This window comes from Staurois parvus, unplaced genomic scaffold, assembly GCF_062004578.1.
Source record: "Staurois parvus isolate SC_StPar_1 unplaced genomic scaffold, SC_StPar_1.0 ptg000886l, whole genome shotgun sequence".
Lineage (NCBI taxonomy): Eukaryota > Metazoa > Chordata > Amphibia > Anura > Ranidae > Staurois > Staurois parvus.
The window spans coordinates 4,027,406-4,046,049 of record NW_028318682.1 but is presented as its reverse complement, the minus strand read 5'-3'; the positions used below and the strand labels follow the sequence as shown (position 1 = coordinate 4,046,049).

The window sequence follows — 18,644 nt, the reverse complement described above, 5'->3', positions numbered from 1 at the left end:
CCATTCAAATCTCACCACCAGGAGAGTTAGAGACAAGATTGTAGACCTACAAAAGGCTGGACTGGGCTACAAGACCATCAGCAAAAAGCTTGGTGAATAGGAGGCAACTGTTGGAGCGATTATATGCAGATGGAAGAAATACAAAATAACCGTCAATCGCCCTCTGTCTGGAGCTCCATGCAAGATTTCGCCTCATGGGGTAAGGATGATCATGAGAAAAGTGAGGGATCAGCCCAAAACTACATTGGAGGAGCTTGTGAATGATATCAAGGCAGTTGGGACCACAGTCACCAAACAAACTATTGGTAACACAATACGCCGCCATGGATTGAAATCCTGCAGAGCTTGTAAGGTCCCCCTCCTCAAGAAGGCGCATGTACAGGCCCGTCTGAAATTTGCCAATTAACTTTTAAATGATTCAGAGAGGGATTGAAAGCGCAGTGGATACGATGAGACCAAAATTGAGCTCTTTGGCATTAACTCAACTCGCCATATTTTGAGGAAGAAAAATGCTGACTGTGAGCCTAAGAACACCATCCCTACAGTCAAGCACAGAGGTGGAAACATTATGCTTTGGGACTGTTTCTCTGCTAAAGGTACAGGCCAACTTTGCCACATTGAGGGGCCAATGGATGGTCCACGTATTGTAAAATCTTGGATGAGATCCTTCTTCCCTCAGCCAGAACACTGAAGATTGGTCGTTTATGGGTCTTTCAGCATGACAATGACCCAAAACATACCACCAAGGCAACAAAAGAGTAGCTCAGGAAGAGGCACATTAAGGTTTACTTCAATTTGCCAAGCGACAGCCAAGAAACCTTAAGGATTTAGAGAAGATCTGTAAAGAAGAGTGGACCAAAATCCCTCCTGAGATGTGTGCAAACCTGGTAACTAACTACAAGAAACGTCTTACCTCTGTTCTTGCCAACAAGGGTTTCTCCACCAAGTACTAAGTCATGTTTTGCTTGGGGATCAAATACTTATTGACTTATTTTACTCACTGAACTGCAACTCCATTTATAACATTTGTATCGTGTTCTTTCTGGATTTTTGATTGATATTCTGTCTCTATCTTTTAAAATACACCTATGATAAGATTTCTAGACCCTTCATTTCTTTTTAAGGGGATCAAATAATTATTTTCCCCACTGTACATGTTGTATTCCGGCAGTGATACAGGGAGTGTGTGTGTGTGTGTGTGTGTGTGTGTGTGTGTGTGTGTGTGTGTGTGTGTGTGTGTGTGTGTGTGTGTGTGTGTGTGTGTGTGTGTGTGTGTGTGTGTGTGTGTGTGTGTGTGTGTGTGTGTTTGTTTTGCAGTCACGTTTACACAAATACTGAGGATTTGACCTCAGACATCTCTCCATTTCTATTACAAACCTGTTGAGAATGCAAGTGAAGGCATTTTAAAAGCGAAGTATTTCCAAAGTTTTTAGTCTTCATTCTCTTCTAGGTCACAGGAGTGCATATATTTCTGCACTCCTGTAACCCAGATTTAACTGACAGTGGGCTAAAGTCCACTGACGTCACATATTTGGTCCTCGGCTCTGAAAGAATCCCAACCAGCAGCTTCCAGTCTCTCAGCGTGCCACTGAGAGCCTGAGCAAGCCACTCCCACTCCCTCCACAGCCCAGTGCTCCGGTAAGCACTGGGTCAGAACATAGAGACAATCACCACTCTGCTCAGTGAAGACAATAACTGATCTATCAGCTCTCCATCTTAAAGCCAGTGGGGGACAGCTGCAGCATCGGAACAATGCTGTAGCCATATAGGAGAATATGTATGTTTCCATCTATGTTCATAGACGGACACAGCTTTTTCTTCTCTATCTATGAAAAAACAGGGTTTTATAGCCCCACCTACAGGAGTAGGACAATAGGCAGGAAAAAAACTCGGCACCTCCTATGGGCAGTCCTCTCTGAACTTAAAACCCCCTCTCTGCTATAGGCCTCCAGTCATTCTGCCTAGTGTCTTCAGAAGTATGGACGTGTTTTTATGTTGTGGCTTGTAGCCCCATGGCTTTTTATTTTTTCTTGTTGTTTTTCCCTGGTATTTTTGCTTTTTTCCTGCTGAGATCTTCTATCAACAGTCGGGCTGGGCAATGGGCTGGATAATCTAGATCCAGTGGTCACCCCAGTGTGACCAACGAGCGCACGTGGATCGCCAGCTCCGCGCTCTCGGGCAGGCATTCCACCAGAGTGGTTGGTGCTTTCTTGGCATGCTGACATCAGGCATCTATTTCTCCAGCTTGCAGTGGCAACCTGGTCGTCTGTGTTTTTCCTAATGTCTAGTTAATGTGTTAGCATCTTTCAATGCTAGTTTGGTAGCAAATTTTCACGGGCGGCTGTTTAGGATTCTTGGGCACCCCTTGGAGTGGTTTCTGCTGTTGACATGTTGCCGTGGGCTTTTTCTCCATTGGTTGGTTTGCCCACCCCTCATTGTGGCACTGCTTGGGGACATCCCTGTTTTGTCATGGATAAAGAAGAAGCTGTGGCCTGCAATTTAATGTAAGAAAAAAACAGAATTTTTTTGTTACCGTAAAATGCTTTTCTCTGAGTTCATTGGCGGACACAGCACCCGCCCCTCTATGGAGTTTTCTCCTTGACACTGCTTGTAACTGACTGGAGGCTTGTAGCAGGGAGGGGGTTTTATGCCCATAGGAAGTGCCAAGTTTTTTTTCTGCCTAGTGTCCTACTCCTGTAGCTGAAACGATACAACCCTGTTTTGTCATGGATAAAGAAGCTGTGTTGGTCAATGAACTCAGAGAAAGGGATTTTACAGTGAGTAGCTAAAAAAAAATTCAATTCTTTTACGTTTCTTCAGTTACTGCCTGGTTTTCATGCCTAGGCAAATGAAGTCAGCAGTCTACAGGAGGGGAGGGACAGTTCTTGGCTTAGCCTATGGGTTTGCTAAGGGCAGATGGGATTCCAGGAAGTAAATGCTACATGAATCATCTTCCCTTTCTCGAGATGGCTGCGGCCAGAAATCCAAGGGGGTGTTTTTCAAAATGATTTCTCAGCAAAATAAAGCACGGAGACATGAATGGATTGGGGGAGTTTTCTTTGAATATTAAAAATAACTTAAACTGTGTTTTTGGTTTGTGGTGCTCAGATGCCGTGTAGTTCCGCTCTAAGTTGTCAATTAAAAACTTCTTTAAAAAAACCAGTTAGGCTTTCCAACATTGCAGTGTGCACAAAGCTTATGGATTGCAGGTGTGAGCAGAGGGCTGCCTGCTGCAGTGTGTTGTTGCTTTTTCAGTTTCCAATTGGAGGCTGGGTCTGTCCTTGACCTAGTTGTATTGCTTTAGCTGGAGTAGAGAAAAGTGAAAACAGATCTTTGCTCTTTGATAGTTATGTATGGATTAGAAAACTAGCTAAACAAAACGCCATTGGCAGGTAATAAGCATCACATGTACTGTATGGATTTCATTTGTGTGTTCACCTGTTTTGCAAAAATTTACACTTTAAATTATTTATAACACAAATGTAATTGATTATTATTCTTCTGATGTTTACTAGATGACATTTGATATTTAAGGTGACACATTATTCATTCCAGGTTTTATTGAGCATGTGTGGGATCCTTTGTCCTCACAGCAAACCGAAAGACTGGTGTGTTTCTGCAAGACACATGTACTAGAGAATGAGTCCAGCAAGACTGTGAAGGTGAGATATGGAATGTGGCTGCTAAAATTTTGTTTCTTTTATTTACTGTCTACATAACAAAGATGTTTGTATTGTTGGTATAGGGGATATGGCATAAAAAGTGTAATGTATCACAACAACCCAGAAAATTATATTTACTTCATTAATTTCATTTAGACAAAATTTAATTATAGCCCGAAGAAATCCATCATATACAAAAACATTTCAAAAGAAATCCATGCACATAACACTCCCTGAATATTTCTCCACTACAATCAAGCAAGAGTCCTTGGACCTGAAGGTCCCTATATTAATCAAGAGAGTGACTCTATAACTTGATAGTCACCCAGTTATTCAAACTATTCAAAGAATATAAATTTGAAAGCAAACTCGTGGCAGCAGGAAAGTCTCGCTGCAGGTGTTGCAGATTAACCATTGCAACTTGTAAATGTTGGTAAATACTTGTAAACTACTACACACTAGATATTTGTTTTTTTGCTGTTTATAGCAAACATACGAAAGATTCACGTGTTATATTACTGTCTTTTAAAAATGGCTATACATCAAGTGCAAACATATCCACTAAAATATTCTACCAGTGTTCAGTTCTTCTCAAACTCAGTAATGCTTTTGGGTGCAAATTCAGTTTTTCTCTGGATGATTACATATTGTCCTTATGGCCTTTAAAGCCAGTCTGAAGACAGTTAAAGAAGAATTTCAGGCATGGTATATTTTTACATACCTTTAGTGATCCAGCTTGAGCCAATGTATGTAAATATGTTTATACTATACCTGGCTGATGCTCCTGGCAGTTGGAAGTCACTGAGATAGACACCATTACTTCACTGATCTCCACTTGCTTCTGGGTCCTGGGCAGAGCAGCCCCCCTGATGCGTTGTGAACTCGGGAGGTGAAGTGAGGAGGTAATGTCACACACACTCCACCTCGTCCAATCGGGGAACACTTTGCATTCATTCAGAAAATGCATAGTTATCTCTGAATAGCGCCTGTGCTGATTGGTTGACCACCTGTATTCACAATGCATAGGGCCGGCCGCTCAGCGCTGGACCCAGAAGCAAGTGGAAATTATTGAAGAAGTGGCGTCTAATATAGTGATTTCCAATTTCCAAGGGCATTGGTCAGGTATGATATATGCATAGTTACATTGGTCCAAGTTGGACTAATATAACCATGTAATAAATATACCATACCTGGAATTCTTCTTTAAGGTATGGACATTTATCAGGGCATATAACAGGTTAGAAAACCTTGGCCACTTCTTGTTACTATTTAGGTAAGCTGATGCTAGAAGCATCTGTATGTTAATTTTCAGGTAATTTTCAGACAAATCAACTAATTTCATGCTTATGTCTGTGGACACTTTCGGCACTATGTATGCGGCTGTCAAAAAACTGGTGTCCAGATACGTTTAGAGCTAATTTCTAAGCGTATCGGGAAGCATGTAATACTGAATGCACATCTAGAGATTAAGCTGCATTTAGCTGCATTCAGTCTAGCTGCATTTACCTTAACAAGAAATTTCTGCATTCTGGGACTACTGAGCCTGGTTTTATGCAAGTTGATTCCTAAACATGTAAATGTGGGTACATCTAAGCGCAGGAGAAAGCTATCTTGCACGTATTTCACACTTCCCAAAAAAGGTTAACTGTGTTTAAAGCAGGAGCCCCATGTGCATGAGGCCTTAGGAATCTGTGCAGCCCAAAACTGGGAAGCAGACACATTTCTGACCACATACATCACCTAACCAACAGAGCAGGAATCCTTGGTTGTCTTATCCATTCTGCATTCCCAATTTCATGACCATACAGTGGTTAGAGTTAGGCTTTTTGCACCTAGAATTTAACTTGGTTAATATTTTTAGACATTCACGTATCAGCTGACTGAGCTATATATAGTATATTATATTCTTATGTAAGGCCGTTTATTTTAAAGGACAACGATGGTAAATTTGTATTTGCTTTTTTTAATATCTATCTGTAGTATATGCATCAGCAGCATGAAAGCTGTAAAATATTTCTTCGTAATCATTTTATGTCGGATAAATGTTCAAATATAATATTGCATGTGAAAGCAAATATGATCCTGACCAATGGGCAGGTGAGTGGGGGTTTGCTGTCTCACCGGTTATTTAAATGGTTTATTCCTTTGTATTCCTGAAACTCACTGCACTGTTTTCTTAGTGAGTGAAATGCTAGGACTTTCATATTTTAATTGTATTATTTTCTACACTATTCTTATACTGGTAATGTATTCTTGCACTAGGATCTCATCACTTGTCTGGTTTCAAGGCTAAAAAAGGCCATTGAAGATGATGTTTATATTCCTCTTTATCCTAAAAGGTATGTTGTCTTTTAAAGTATTAAAATTGGAAGAAAGGTAAAGTGTGATACCCTTACCACGGAGGTCCCCAAAAATATGTATGAAAACACACCTAGTGGTGTTTGGAAGAAAAAAATTGTCACCTGTAACTGTGAAAATTAGAAAAAATGTTTGTTTTTTTAAGGAAAAAAAATCCCAACAATTTGGCAAATGAAGGTACTCTCGGGATGCTTTGATGTTAGGGATGGGTAAAAGCGCCAAAATCAGAATATGGGATACTACTGGTATAGAATTAGTGGCTTTTTATTTGCAGCATTATGGTTTCTTTTAAACTTGTAGCCTGTGTGACAGATGGGTTCCAGATCTGAAAAGGGACTCCGGGGAAGTCTGCTTTAGGAAGGGTGGAGGATTCGTCAAAGATTCGACATTGAGCTCTTTTTTTTCCTTTTTTTTTTTTTTTTTTTGTGCGTATGTGTGTTTTACAGAGTATTAGAAGACAGAAACTCTCCACATTCTAAGTTTCGAGAGAGACAGTTCTGGTCAGCTGTGAAAGTAAGTTCCCTCCCATCATCTTATCTTGCCTCTAGAAATCAATCATCACTTCTTCTTGTATGTTAGGGTAACCTGGAGGCAGGCTTGCTCGATGGTTGTTATGCCATTGCCAAAATTTAGAACATTCTAAAATAGTTTCTGGAAGTAGAATGCTATTCGGGATGAGTAAATCTGCCTCGATTCAGTTCACAAACAGTTTTGCAAACTTTGTGCTGAATCCAAGGGGAGTCTACTGGGGACAAATCTTGTTGTCCTATTCAGGCCATTTGTAGGGATAATAAGCAAACTATCAAAAAACAGTCAAACAAAAAGCATGGGAAGCCATTCACTGCTATTGGGGAAATGTACCAATGCCAATTTTGTTTTAAAATGAGAAATACATTAAAAAACAATCTCTCCCTGCACAGAATTGTTCCTAACAGCTGCAACACATTGACAATATGGCATGTTGAGTTCCTGCCCTAATAGAAAGGGGGTTAGGTTATCTACCCCTTTAATGTATTGGATTTTGTGACTTGCAGGGCAAAGGCTGTGCACTGCATTATGGGTTGTCTCTTATTTCTGGAAGCAAACCTGTGAAGTTTTCATTTAAAGATATGCTCTCTTCATAAATCCTAGGGATTTCCTGTGAACCTGATACCTAGTTTTAATTAGACAAAATAAGCTGCAAAGCAAACAGCTTGTGCTTTTTTACATCTTTAGCTAATCCATAATGTTGTAGGAGTCCTTTGTTACCGAATTTATTTTTTTTATTTCTAAAACAACAATTGTATATAAAATAGTGACATGCATACAAAATAACATTAAAATAAAGTATAATCTTTAAAAATTAATAAGGAAATATTGACCCACAATCATTTTAGTTTCTCTGAGACTATATCAATGGGAGGCATGCAGGTATGAAGTGCAAGCACCTAGAGGGGCAGCAGCTTCTAAACCTTCCTGACATATCCAAATTCCAGAACATTCAGACAGGCAGAGCTTTGGCACTTCCTGAGAATGCCAACCTCTTCCTTCCTACTGCACATTGCTATTGGCCAGTGAGGCTGCTGAAAATAATGAAGGGCCAATAAGAATGCATGGCGGCTGGCTTTAGTGGTACAATAAGTGATTGAGAGGTCTTGACACTGGAGTCCCCAGGGAATACCCTGACTGTTACCCATCTTTGCTGCTATTCCCATAAATCTCTAATGCCACACAATGTCTCTTCTTTCTTGTCTCTTCAGTTACTGGGCAACGTGACATGTTGGGATGGATTTCTTGAGGAAGGAACTCTGCAGGAACTTTCTCTCGACAAGCTGCTGAACCGATACCTCCTGCTAGTGCTGCTTAATGCTGAGCCAAACAGTGATGCAGTCACCAAGTGCAGCAAGGTAATGTCTCACTCTTTCTGTCATCCTTTTCCTGTTTATTGTTTCTAATTGTAGAGGACCACAGGTAACATTTCACAGAGAAAATATTGAAAATGGAGTAAGGCTGTACTTAAGCGTATACCTGTGGAAGGGCACGGGATGCAAAGCTGTTCCATGCATCCAATCGCAGACAGTCCATGTCACATCAGTTGGGATCAGGGGCGGACTGACCATTTGGAAACTCGGGCATTGCCCGAGGACCTGGGGTCAGTAGGGGGCCCCATGAGATGTCCCTGGTACCTTTTTCATAGGCTTTTTTGAGTTTGGGCAAGGACACAGGGGCCCCATGATCCCCTATTGCCGGGGGCCCCATGAGCTGTCAGTCTGTCCCTGGTTGGGATGCAGTAGTTGTACAGAAACAGTTGCTTCCAATTTGTCATCTTTGTGGGTGCCTCTCCCTGAACTCAGTGTCTGCTTTCAAGGACACACACCCGCACCCGGGCAGATGTCAAATTGGGAGCAGCAGCTGTGTGCCACCTGACCTGAAAAGGACTGTGCCCGCATGCAGATGCATGGAACACCAGTGCATTGTGTGCAGACAAAACACAGTCCTCACACGGGTATACACTGAAGTATGCCCACATGAACGAGGCCTAAAGGTTATGAATATGTGCTACAAACAACAGAAATCCTAAAGATTTTGTCAAGGCAAAATAAAAACATCAGATTTAGTACATCTCTGGAATACATGCACATTTCCCTATGTTTCATCCCTTTAAACATGCTGCAAATTTTTTTCAGTTTATATACTGAGCGCTACAGTTCTGTTGGACAAATTCTAATTAAAGATTTGATGGTCATATTTTGCTTGTGGCTAGGGTTTCCTGGGGCACTCTACAAATAAACTGGGGGTACTGCAGTCTACAGGAGGTGTGTTCTTTAGATTCCAGGGACCATTGTACAATCTTTAAAATGTCATTTGTAAACTTTTAAAGAGAACCTTTAGATGCATGCTCCACTTTTTGAAAAATCATAATAAATACACCCACAAAAAATGTAGATTTATTAAACCCTTACTTTAAGCCAGCAGAGCAATGCAAATGCAGTCAGTGTTTTACAGGTTCAGTGCTCAGGCGTCTGCATGGTTTACCCCTAGCCCCAGGTCTGTATGGAGGTACAGACCTTCTGTTATGAGCCTGGTGGGGAGGGGTGGCAGTTGGTGGGTTAGGAGTTGGAAAAATACGACCATGTTTCATGTTACACCCTAAATATAGTCCCAAAAGTGGACTATGCCTTTAAATCAAACTCTGAACAAAAACATCCATTTTAATATATTCCTCAACCGCCACAAAGGATATAAAATCACATTTTGTGCACTAAATGGTTTTACAAGCCTAGATATTATCTTGTAAAAGTGGCAGTGACATCATCACTTTGCTGTACATTGCCTGTGCAGAGAACAGAGCTGTGGGAAGGACCCAACAAGCTCCACCCACTTCAGGCTGCCAGACGAAAACTACAGGATGGGTGGAGACAATATATATCCAGTTTTTACTATTTCTTTGTTGTTGGATGAGGAGCTGTTTTCAGCATGCAGTAATCAGAACGAGTTGAACCTCAGCCAGGAAAATGTGCATCTTTTTACAGAGGATCAATTATTCAATTCCAATATAGTATTTTTTTAACCTTACAGATCGTGGAGTGTCTTCCACAAAGCTGGTTTAAGGGCATTGAAAGTGGATCATCTTTGACACGGCTTTCTAATTTTAGTAAACACTTGGAACAGTGCATCCATGCTGTGCACAAACAGAATGACAGGTAAGTGACAGAGCAGAGGTCCTTCTGTTTTGTGGGATTTCTTTGCTCAAGCTAAAGCAAGGTTTATACAAATAGAAGTGGTAGTCCAGACAAACAGCTCAATGCTTTTTTTTTTTTTTTAAAAAAACATGCATATTTACTGTTTTACCTGTTTCAGAATGTTTCATTGTGGCTAGCCGTGGGGCATTCTTCCCTCCACTTACCACTAAATTTAGGGATATTCTTCCTCCCACTGACCACCAACATTAGAGGCATTCTTCCTCCCACTGACCACCGGCATTAGAGGCATTCTTCCTCCCACTGACCACCAACATTAGAGGCATTCTTCCTCCCACTGACCACCGGCATTAGAGGCATTCTTCCTCCCACTGACCACCCGCTTTAGAGGCATTCTTCCTCCCACTGACCACCGGCATTAGAGGCATTCTTCCTCCCACTGACCACCGGCATTAGAGGCATTCTTCCTTCCACTGACCACCAGCATTAGAGGCATTCTTCCTCCCACTGACCACCAGCATTAAAGGCATTCTTCCTCCCAATGACCACCAACATTAGAGGCATTCTTCCTCCCACTGACCACCAGCATTAGAGGCATTGTTCCTCCCACTGACCACCAGCATTAGAGGCATTGTTCCTCCCACTGACCACCAGCATTAGAGGCATTCTTCCTCCCACTGACCACCAGCATTAGAGGCATTGTTCCTCCCACTGACCACCAACATTAGAAGCATTCTTCCTCCCACTGACCACCAACATTAGAGGCATTCTTCCTCCCACTGACCACCAACATTAGAGGCATTCTTCCATTAACCACCAATGTAAGAGGCATTCTTCCTCCCATTGACCACCAGCATTAAAGGCATTCTTTCTCCCACTGACCACCAGCATTAGAGGCATTCTTCCTTCCACTGACCACCAACATTAGAAGCATTCTTCCTCCCACTGACCACCAACATTGGAGGCATTCTTCCATTAACCACCAATGTAAGAGGCATTCTTCCTCCCACTGACCGACAATACAAGGGGAACTCTTTCTTCCATTGGACATTAACATCTTTCCATTGACCACCAGAATAAGAGGCATTCTTCCTCCCACTGACTACCAATGTAGGGGACATTCTTCCTCCCATTGAATTAAAAGACAAGGAATAATATATGAAAGCTCTTTAACCACTTGCCCTCTGGAAGATTTTCCCCCCTTCCATGACCAGGCCATTTTTTGCTGTTTGGCACAGACAATGCGCGGTCATGCAACACTGTACCCAAATGAAATTTATATAATTCGTCTCACACAAATAAAGCTTTATTTTGGTGGTATTCAATCACTGGGTTTTTAAATTTTTTTTATTCTATAAACAAAAACAATTTAAAAAAATGTAATTTCTGCTATAAAGCATACTTGATTAAAAAAACTAAAATTTCTTCATAAATTTAGGTCAAAATGTATTCTGCTACATGTTTTTGGTGAAAAAAATATACCAACAGGTGTAGATTGATTGGTTTGTGCGAAAAGTATAGCATCTACAAACTATGGTATATACTGGAATTTTTATTTATATTTTTAATAGTATTGGCGGTGATCAGTGACTTCTAGCAGGACTATGATAGTATGCTGGGCAATCTGACACTAACTGACACTTTTGACACTTTGTGGGAACCAGCAACACTAATACAGTGATTAGTGCTAATAGTACACTGACACTGTACTAATGACACTGGCTAGGAAGGGGATAACATGTATGGTGAATCAAAGGGTTTACTATGTGCCTAACAATGCAATTTTTTTTTACTAAGGCACATCCCCACTGTTAGGACAGAGCTCTGTGTTGTTTACATTTACAGAGCTCTGTTCTGTCTTCCTCTTTGCTGATCAGCGGGTCCCAGCCAGCAATTGTTCAGCGGGACCCACTGATCGGCTTGTGCTGTGACTAATCACAGCACAACTGTAGGGGCACGCGCACGCCCCCTCCCTGGAAGAGCCGGATCACGTATTAACCCTCCCCTACTCTTTCTAAAATGAAAAAAAAGTTTTGGATTATCATATACTTTAAGGATGGTGAGCAGAGCCATGTTCTTTATTTCTTTATTCCAGCTGTGGATCTTGAAACACTAGGTTACAACTGAAATGAAGCCTAGAGTTTAGAGACATTTAAGCCCCTTTAACAGAGAGGGTCTGATCAGGTTCGCCTGTCAGTTTTTCAGGAGGACCTGATCCGTACATCCATTCACCTATATGGACTGGTGGGTGTAAACAGACTTTTACACGTTTACACCTGCCTACCTCCAATTCGATCTGGTCCCCTAGAAAAAACAAAAAAAAAAAAAAACAGAAGGGGATCAGTCCCCCTCTGTATAGGCAGATCGGAGGGAAATCGGGTGTAAATGGACAGGAGAGTCGGATTACTCCCTGCCGCCCATATTGCAAAGCAGGCTCTCTCCATATCCACTCTGCATAAACAGAGAAGACACCGACCTGTCATCCGCCTGCTCTGCTCCGATCAGCAGGGGATAAACGGACAGATCCCCTGCTTATCTAAGTGGAGTCTGCCCTGTATGAGAGGGTCCTTATTCATCCCTGGTTATAACTTGCTGTCTGTACGCTAGTGTTTAGCTTTACACCCTAGGTTTAGGATGAACCTGTGAAGGGAGGTGCTGCCATTGTTTGCAGATACAAATGCATAATTTGCTACTCTCTTCTTAAAAGCAGAACCCCAGACAAGCATCTAAAGACTGCTATATATGTGAACTATCTACAGCCAGTTGTATGATCTGTCCGACAATCAGCTCTAAATGAGGAATAATACTCTTGTCTTTTTAGGTTTTATTATGGAAGTCATTGCCCATGAAACCTTTTGCTTTAAAAGGACAGTGCTAATTTACTGTTTTGGTTTTTATTTTTGGAAGGGGTATATACAGTATCTTGAAAAAGTATTCATACCCCTTGAAATTTTCCACATTTTGTCATGTTACAACCAAGAACGTAAATATATTTTATTGGGATTTTATGTGATAGACCAACACAAAGTGGCACATAATTGTGAATTGGAAGGAAAATGATAAATGGTTTTTAAAATCTTTTACAAATAAATATCTGGAAAGTGTCGTGTGCATTTGTATTTAGCTCCCTTTACTCTGATACCCCTAACTAAAATCTAGTGGAACCAATTGCCTTCAGAAGTCACCTAATTAGTAAATAGAGTCCACATGTGTATAATTTAATCTCCGTATAAATACAGCTGTTCTGTGAAGCCCTCAGAGGTTTGTTAGAGAACATTAGTGAACAAACAGCATCATGAAGGCCAAGGAACACACCAGACAGGTCAGGGATAAAGTGCTGGAGAAGTTTAAAGCAGGGATAGGTTATAAAAAAAAATATCCCAAACTTTGAACATCTCATGGAGCACTGTTCAATCCATCATCCAAAAATGGAAAGAGTATGGCACAACTGCAAACCTACCAATGGCTGTCCACCTAAACTGACAAGCTGGACAAGGAGAGCATTAATCAGAAAAGCAGCCAAAAGGCCCATCATAACTCTGGAGGAGCTGCAGAGATCCACAGCTCAGATGGGAGAATCTGTCCTCTGTCCACAGGACAACTATTAGTCGTGCACTCCACAAATCTGGCCTTTACGGAAGAGTGGCAAGAAGAAAGCCATAAGAAGTCCCATTTGCAGTTTGCGCAAAGCCATGTGGAGGACACAGCAAACGTGGAAGAATGTGCTCTGCTCAGATGAGACTAAAATTTTACTTTTGGCCTAAAAGCAAAGAAGTGTATGGTAGAAAACTAACACTGCACATCACCCTGAACACACCATCCACACCGTGAATCGTGGTGGCAGCATCATGTTGTGGGATGCTTTACTTCAGCAGGGACAGGGAAGTTGGTCAGAGGTGATGGGAAGATGGATGGAGCCAAATACAGGGCAATCTTAGACCAAAACCTGTTTAGGAGTCTGCAAAAGACTTGAGACTGGGGTGGAGGTTCACCTTCCAGCAGGACAACGACCCTAAACATACAGCCAGAGCTACAATGGAATGGTTTAGACCAAAGCATATTCATGTGTTAGAATGGCCCAGTCAAAGCCCAAACCTAAATCCAATTGAGAATCTGTGGCAAGACTTGAAAATTGCTGTTCACAGACAGCCTCCATCCAATCTGACAGAGCTTTGAACTATTTTGCAAAGAAGAATGGGCAGAAATGTCATTCTCTAAATGTGCAAAGCTGGTATAGACATCCCCAAAAAGGCTTGCAGCTGTAATTGCAGCAAAAAGTGGTTCTACAAAGTATTGACTCTGGGGGGCTGAATAGAAATGCATGCCACACTTTTCACATATTTAATTGTAAAAATTTTGAAAACCATTTATCATTTTCCTTCCACTTCACAATTATGTGCCACTTTGTGTTGGTCTATCACATAAAATCCCAATAAAATACATTTACGCTTTTGGTTGTAACATGACAAAATGTGGAAAATTTCAAGGCACAATTCAATACTTTTCCAAGGCACTGTATTCACAATGATATACCAAAGATATGTTTTAGTTTTTTTTGGCTCATTTTACTGTATTAGGAGCCTGTACAGCTCTGCAGGACTGAAAGTAAGGCTGGAGTTCAGCTTTAAATAATCTGTATTGTCAGAAAACGTTGAAGAAAAGTTGCATGTAGAATTTTCATTGTATCTTTTTTTCATACCTGTCTTTGCAGGGAAAGTATGGAGATACTGACATCTTTATTGATGAAGATAAAAGCTCAAAACTCTGCAGAGGAAGTTATGGAGAAGTATAGCATAGCACTGAGAACGTGACCAGCTAAAATGAGGCTGCCCCATCGCAGCCCTGTTACTTGATATTCTGCCTATTGCCAGAATACTGTTTTATATTTTAGAGTTTATTATTTTTTCCATGTGTGACTAAAGTGTAAATTCACATTTATAAAATATTCTACAAATAATAATCTGCGTGGTTTTCAATTTTTCTAATATGTTTAAAGGTGACCCTATTAAAAGCTTAAGGATTTAACTCTAGGCAGCTATAAAAGACACATATTAATGCAGCTCTGTATGCATAAATACACCTTTAAATTTATCTTTCACATGCAAGCATTGTAAGGACCTGAATTTGGTATCCACTTTTTCTTGTAGTCCCTGTATAGGAATTATAGCATTGAATCACTGTCCAATGAGCAAGTTTTAGACACAAAAAATGACAAAGCTGAAATAGGAGCAAGGGGCGTCACCTGTTCCGGCATATGTGTTCTACAGATGTGTAAATCACAATACTGGTTGAATCATTTATCTACAACACATTTATGTATAGTATTTCTCTGTTTGCCTGGAGTGCTGGTTTAACCGAGCTTACTTAATAAAAAAGGACACAAAAGCAGAGCTGAAGTGCAAAATATAATAAAGCATAGCAAACAATCAAGTTTGTTTCGTTTAGGATTCATTTGCATTATGCATTTCCTTAATACACTGGATTACTGTGCATTGAATGAAGTATGCTGTTATAAGACAGCCCATTCATTTTGAAGGGGCTCACAGCGCACCTTATAGTAGGGACAACTGGTTGTGATCTGTTTTTTTCCCTGCTGGTGCCACCTGTGCATCATGGTGTGCCGCAATGAGGGTAGGTTTGAGTGACATTTGAAATGCCATGGTTTAAACGCTACTGTAATACATAAATGTGAATGAGCCCTTTTAAAATTTGATTTGTTGCTCTCTGTCCCTGCACTCTGTTCCTTTATTCAATAAACCTGATAATATCTTATTAATTCAGAAACATGAAGTATGCATTTGGCGGTTATATAGTTTTACTCTGCATCCGATTGGTCATTAGACAGAAATACCTCCTGCACACGAGACCAATTCTGCCTTAAGTAGACCAAGGATCTTCAATGATTCCAATAAGGCAAAGTTTTGCAGCCCCCTTAGGCAGAATCGTCCCTAGGGTTGGTGTCGTCCGTTGCGGTAACACTTGGTGACACCCCCTCCAACGATCCCCGCAGAATGGATCGGATCTACGGATTGAGCATAATGGATCAGATTCCGATCCATTATGCTCAATCCACAGATCCGATCCATCCTGCGGGGATTCTCGGCTTTCTTTACAACTTGCCTTTTCTTGGAGCAGGTCCGGTGTAGCGGCAAGATGTGTCTCCCATGTAGATATGTCCCCCCTGAAGCAACTACGCATGTCCCAGTTTCGGACACGATCAATCGATGATTGAACTACTGTATCCGACCATGTACCTTTGGTGAAGTAACCCCTTCCATGCCAATTTGCTTCAGGGGGGACATATCTACATGGGAGACACATCTTGCCGCTACAATGGCCCCCCCATGTCACTGTCCTCCCCACATGTGTCTGTACTCCTCATGTCACTCCCCCCCCATGTAATTGCCCTCTCTCTGATCCATTATGCTCCCAAATAATCATTGGTGCAGCCTAAAAGGGGTTAACTGTGGCAGCTCTGTACTACAGTTGGTGATCAGCTTCTTATGTCTGAAACCGGGACATGCGCAGTTGCTTCAGGGGGAGACTTATCTACATGGGAGACACATCTTGCCGCTACAGCGGGTCCGGTGTCACCCGGTGTGGACCGCACCCCTCGTACCTGCCTAGGGACACCACTGCCCTTACGGCTGGGGAAGCTCAGAAGAGACACTAGAAAGCAAGAAAAGAAGGGTCGCATACGCCTTGCAAATTGCCTTAGCAATAGCGGTTTATTAGAATTGTAAAACAGATGAATACTAACAAACACCAAGAATCACAAGCATATCATTATCGACAGTGTTGGCTCTGAAGAAGAGGGGATTGCTCCTTGAAACTCGTCCTCCGTTTCCAAGTGTCTTCTTGTATTTCCGGCTTGCCCAGTGCCCTAGGCCGCCCTGGAAACTGTCGATAATGATATGCTCCTGAATCTTGCTGTTTGTAAGTATACATCTGTTTTAGTTTTGTAATAAAAAGCTATCGCTGACATAATTAGCAAATCTTGTGCTCCCCTTTTTTTCTTGTTTTCTAGTGCCTAATGGCCATTGTCTGGAAGTCTAAACTGTATGTAAATAAATAATTTATTGCAGTTTAGCTGTCATTGAATGTGGCAATAACAGATGTCAACCTGGAAGAAAAGTTTATTCATTGATATATGCTGCAACAAAAGGCGTGACTTAAAGTGATACTAAACCTAAAAATGTTTTTTACGTTAATTCATTGCTTGCATTAGGGTAAAAATATGTTTTAAGATTCCCTGTGCTCCCCCTTCCCTGTGTGAAGGGCAGGAGAGGGGAGAAGAGATGAGCGCTCTGCATGGCAGCATATCTTCTACCCTTGCTTCCTCTTCACAAAGGGACTCCAACAGCAGCAGGAGCCATTGACTCTTGCTGCTGTCAATCAAGTGTGTTGAAGAGGAAGTGCAGCGGAGGGGCTAAGTCCCGCTGTGTGTGTCTATGTAGCGTGATTCCGTAGACACACAGGTCGGGAGTGAGCATGCAGCATTTGTAACCATAGCAAAGGGCTTGATATGGGGACACACAAAGCAAAGGACGAGCCAGGACCTCTGGCGGGGAACCCGAGAAGAGGAGGATTGGGGCCACTCTGTGCAATACCATGGCACAAAGCAGGTGAGCTTAACATGTTTGTTATTTTAATTTTTTTTTTTAATTTTGCTTTTAGTAACATTTTAAAAGGAGATTTATACCAATCAGTCATAACTTTATGACTACACACCTAATATTGAATAGATCCCCTTTTTGCTGCCAAAACAGCCCTGACCTGTTATGGCATGGACACCACTAGACCACAGAGGGCATGCTGTGATATCTGGCACAAGGCTGCCAGTAGCAGATCCTTAACTCCTGTAAGTTGTGATGTGTTGTCTCCATGGATCAGACCTGGTTTTCCTGGCATCCCACAGATGCTCGATTGGATTTAGATGTGGAAATTTGGAGGCCAAGTCAACACCTTGAAGACAATGTGTTTCTCAAGCCATTCTTGAACTATTTTTTCAGTGTGCCAAAGCATATTATACTGCTGAAGGAAGGCCACTGCCATTTGGCCACAAAATTAGCTGTCATTGGATGTGGTGGCAATAGCAGAGATGTCCACCTGGAAGAAAAGTTTATTCATTGATATATGATGCAACAAAATTGTTTAAAGGGTGTGACTTAAAGTGATACTAAACCTAAAAATGTTTTTACTTTAATTAATTGCTTGCATGAAGGTAAAAACATTGACCAAAGCATCACATTGCCTGCGCTGGCTTGCCTTCTTCTTCTTTCACCAGACCAGGCCACCTTCTTCCATTGCACTGTTGTCCAGCTTTGATGCTCACATGCCCATTATAGGTACTTTTGGCTGTGAACACAGGTTACAATGGGCACCCTGACTTGTCAGTGGCTATACAGCCCCATACTCAAACTGTGATGCCCATCTTTTTTGCTTTTAACACATCAACTTCAGGGACAAAATGCTTACTTGCTGCCTAATACAGTATATCCTACCAAATTTTAGATGCCATTCTAACAAGGTAATCAATGTTAGTCACTTAACCTGTCAGTGGTCATAATGTTATGACTGATCAGTATATAAATGTGCAAAATATAAAAAGCTAATGTTTACCAGATACAGTAGGTTGTTTAGTGAACTTAGAGAATAATAACAGATGCCAAGAATCACTAGCAGGATGCAAGAGAAGTGCTACTATGTGATGTCCATGCAGACATAAATACAGAATCTGAGAAGTATTACCCGCTCACAGAATGAGAGAAGTGGTACTGTGCAGAGTCCATACATACAGAATACGAACGGATACTGAGAATTACACCCATAGAGAACAGAAAAAGTTTGTTTTGTTTTTTCAGCCTAATGATGGCTTGCTTCACTGATAGTGACAGCTCTTTGGATCTCATCTTGAGAGTTGACAGCAACAGATTCCAAATGC

At 41.4% G+C, this 18,644-nt stretch overlaps 1 protein-coding gene across 1 annotated transcript in view; it reads left to right on the top strand.

The window, feature by feature from the left end:
* The window catches only part of GCFC2 (GC-rich sequence DNA-binding factor 2), a 45,183-nt gene extending 30,523 nt beyond the window's left edge, over window positions 1-14,660 (top strand). Inside the window, exons 13-18 of the mRNA XM_089656117.1 lie at window positions 3,556-3,662; window positions 5,925-6,001; window positions 6,467-6,533; window positions 7,760-7,906; window positions 9,579-9,703; window positions 14,412-14,660. Coding sequence (XP_089512243.1) covers window positions 3,556-3,662; window positions 5,925-6,001; window positions 6,467-6,533; window positions 7,760-7,906; window positions 9,579-9,703; window positions 14,412-14,511 — 623 coding nt within the window. The 3' untranslated portion in view covers window positions 14,512-14,660. The remainder of the gene's footprint in view (window positions 1-3,555; window positions 3,663-5,924; window positions 6,002-6,466; window positions 6,534-7,759; window positions 7,907-9,578; window positions 9,704-14,411) is intronic.
* The last annotated feature ends 3,984 nt before the right edge of the window (window positions 14,661-18,644 follow it).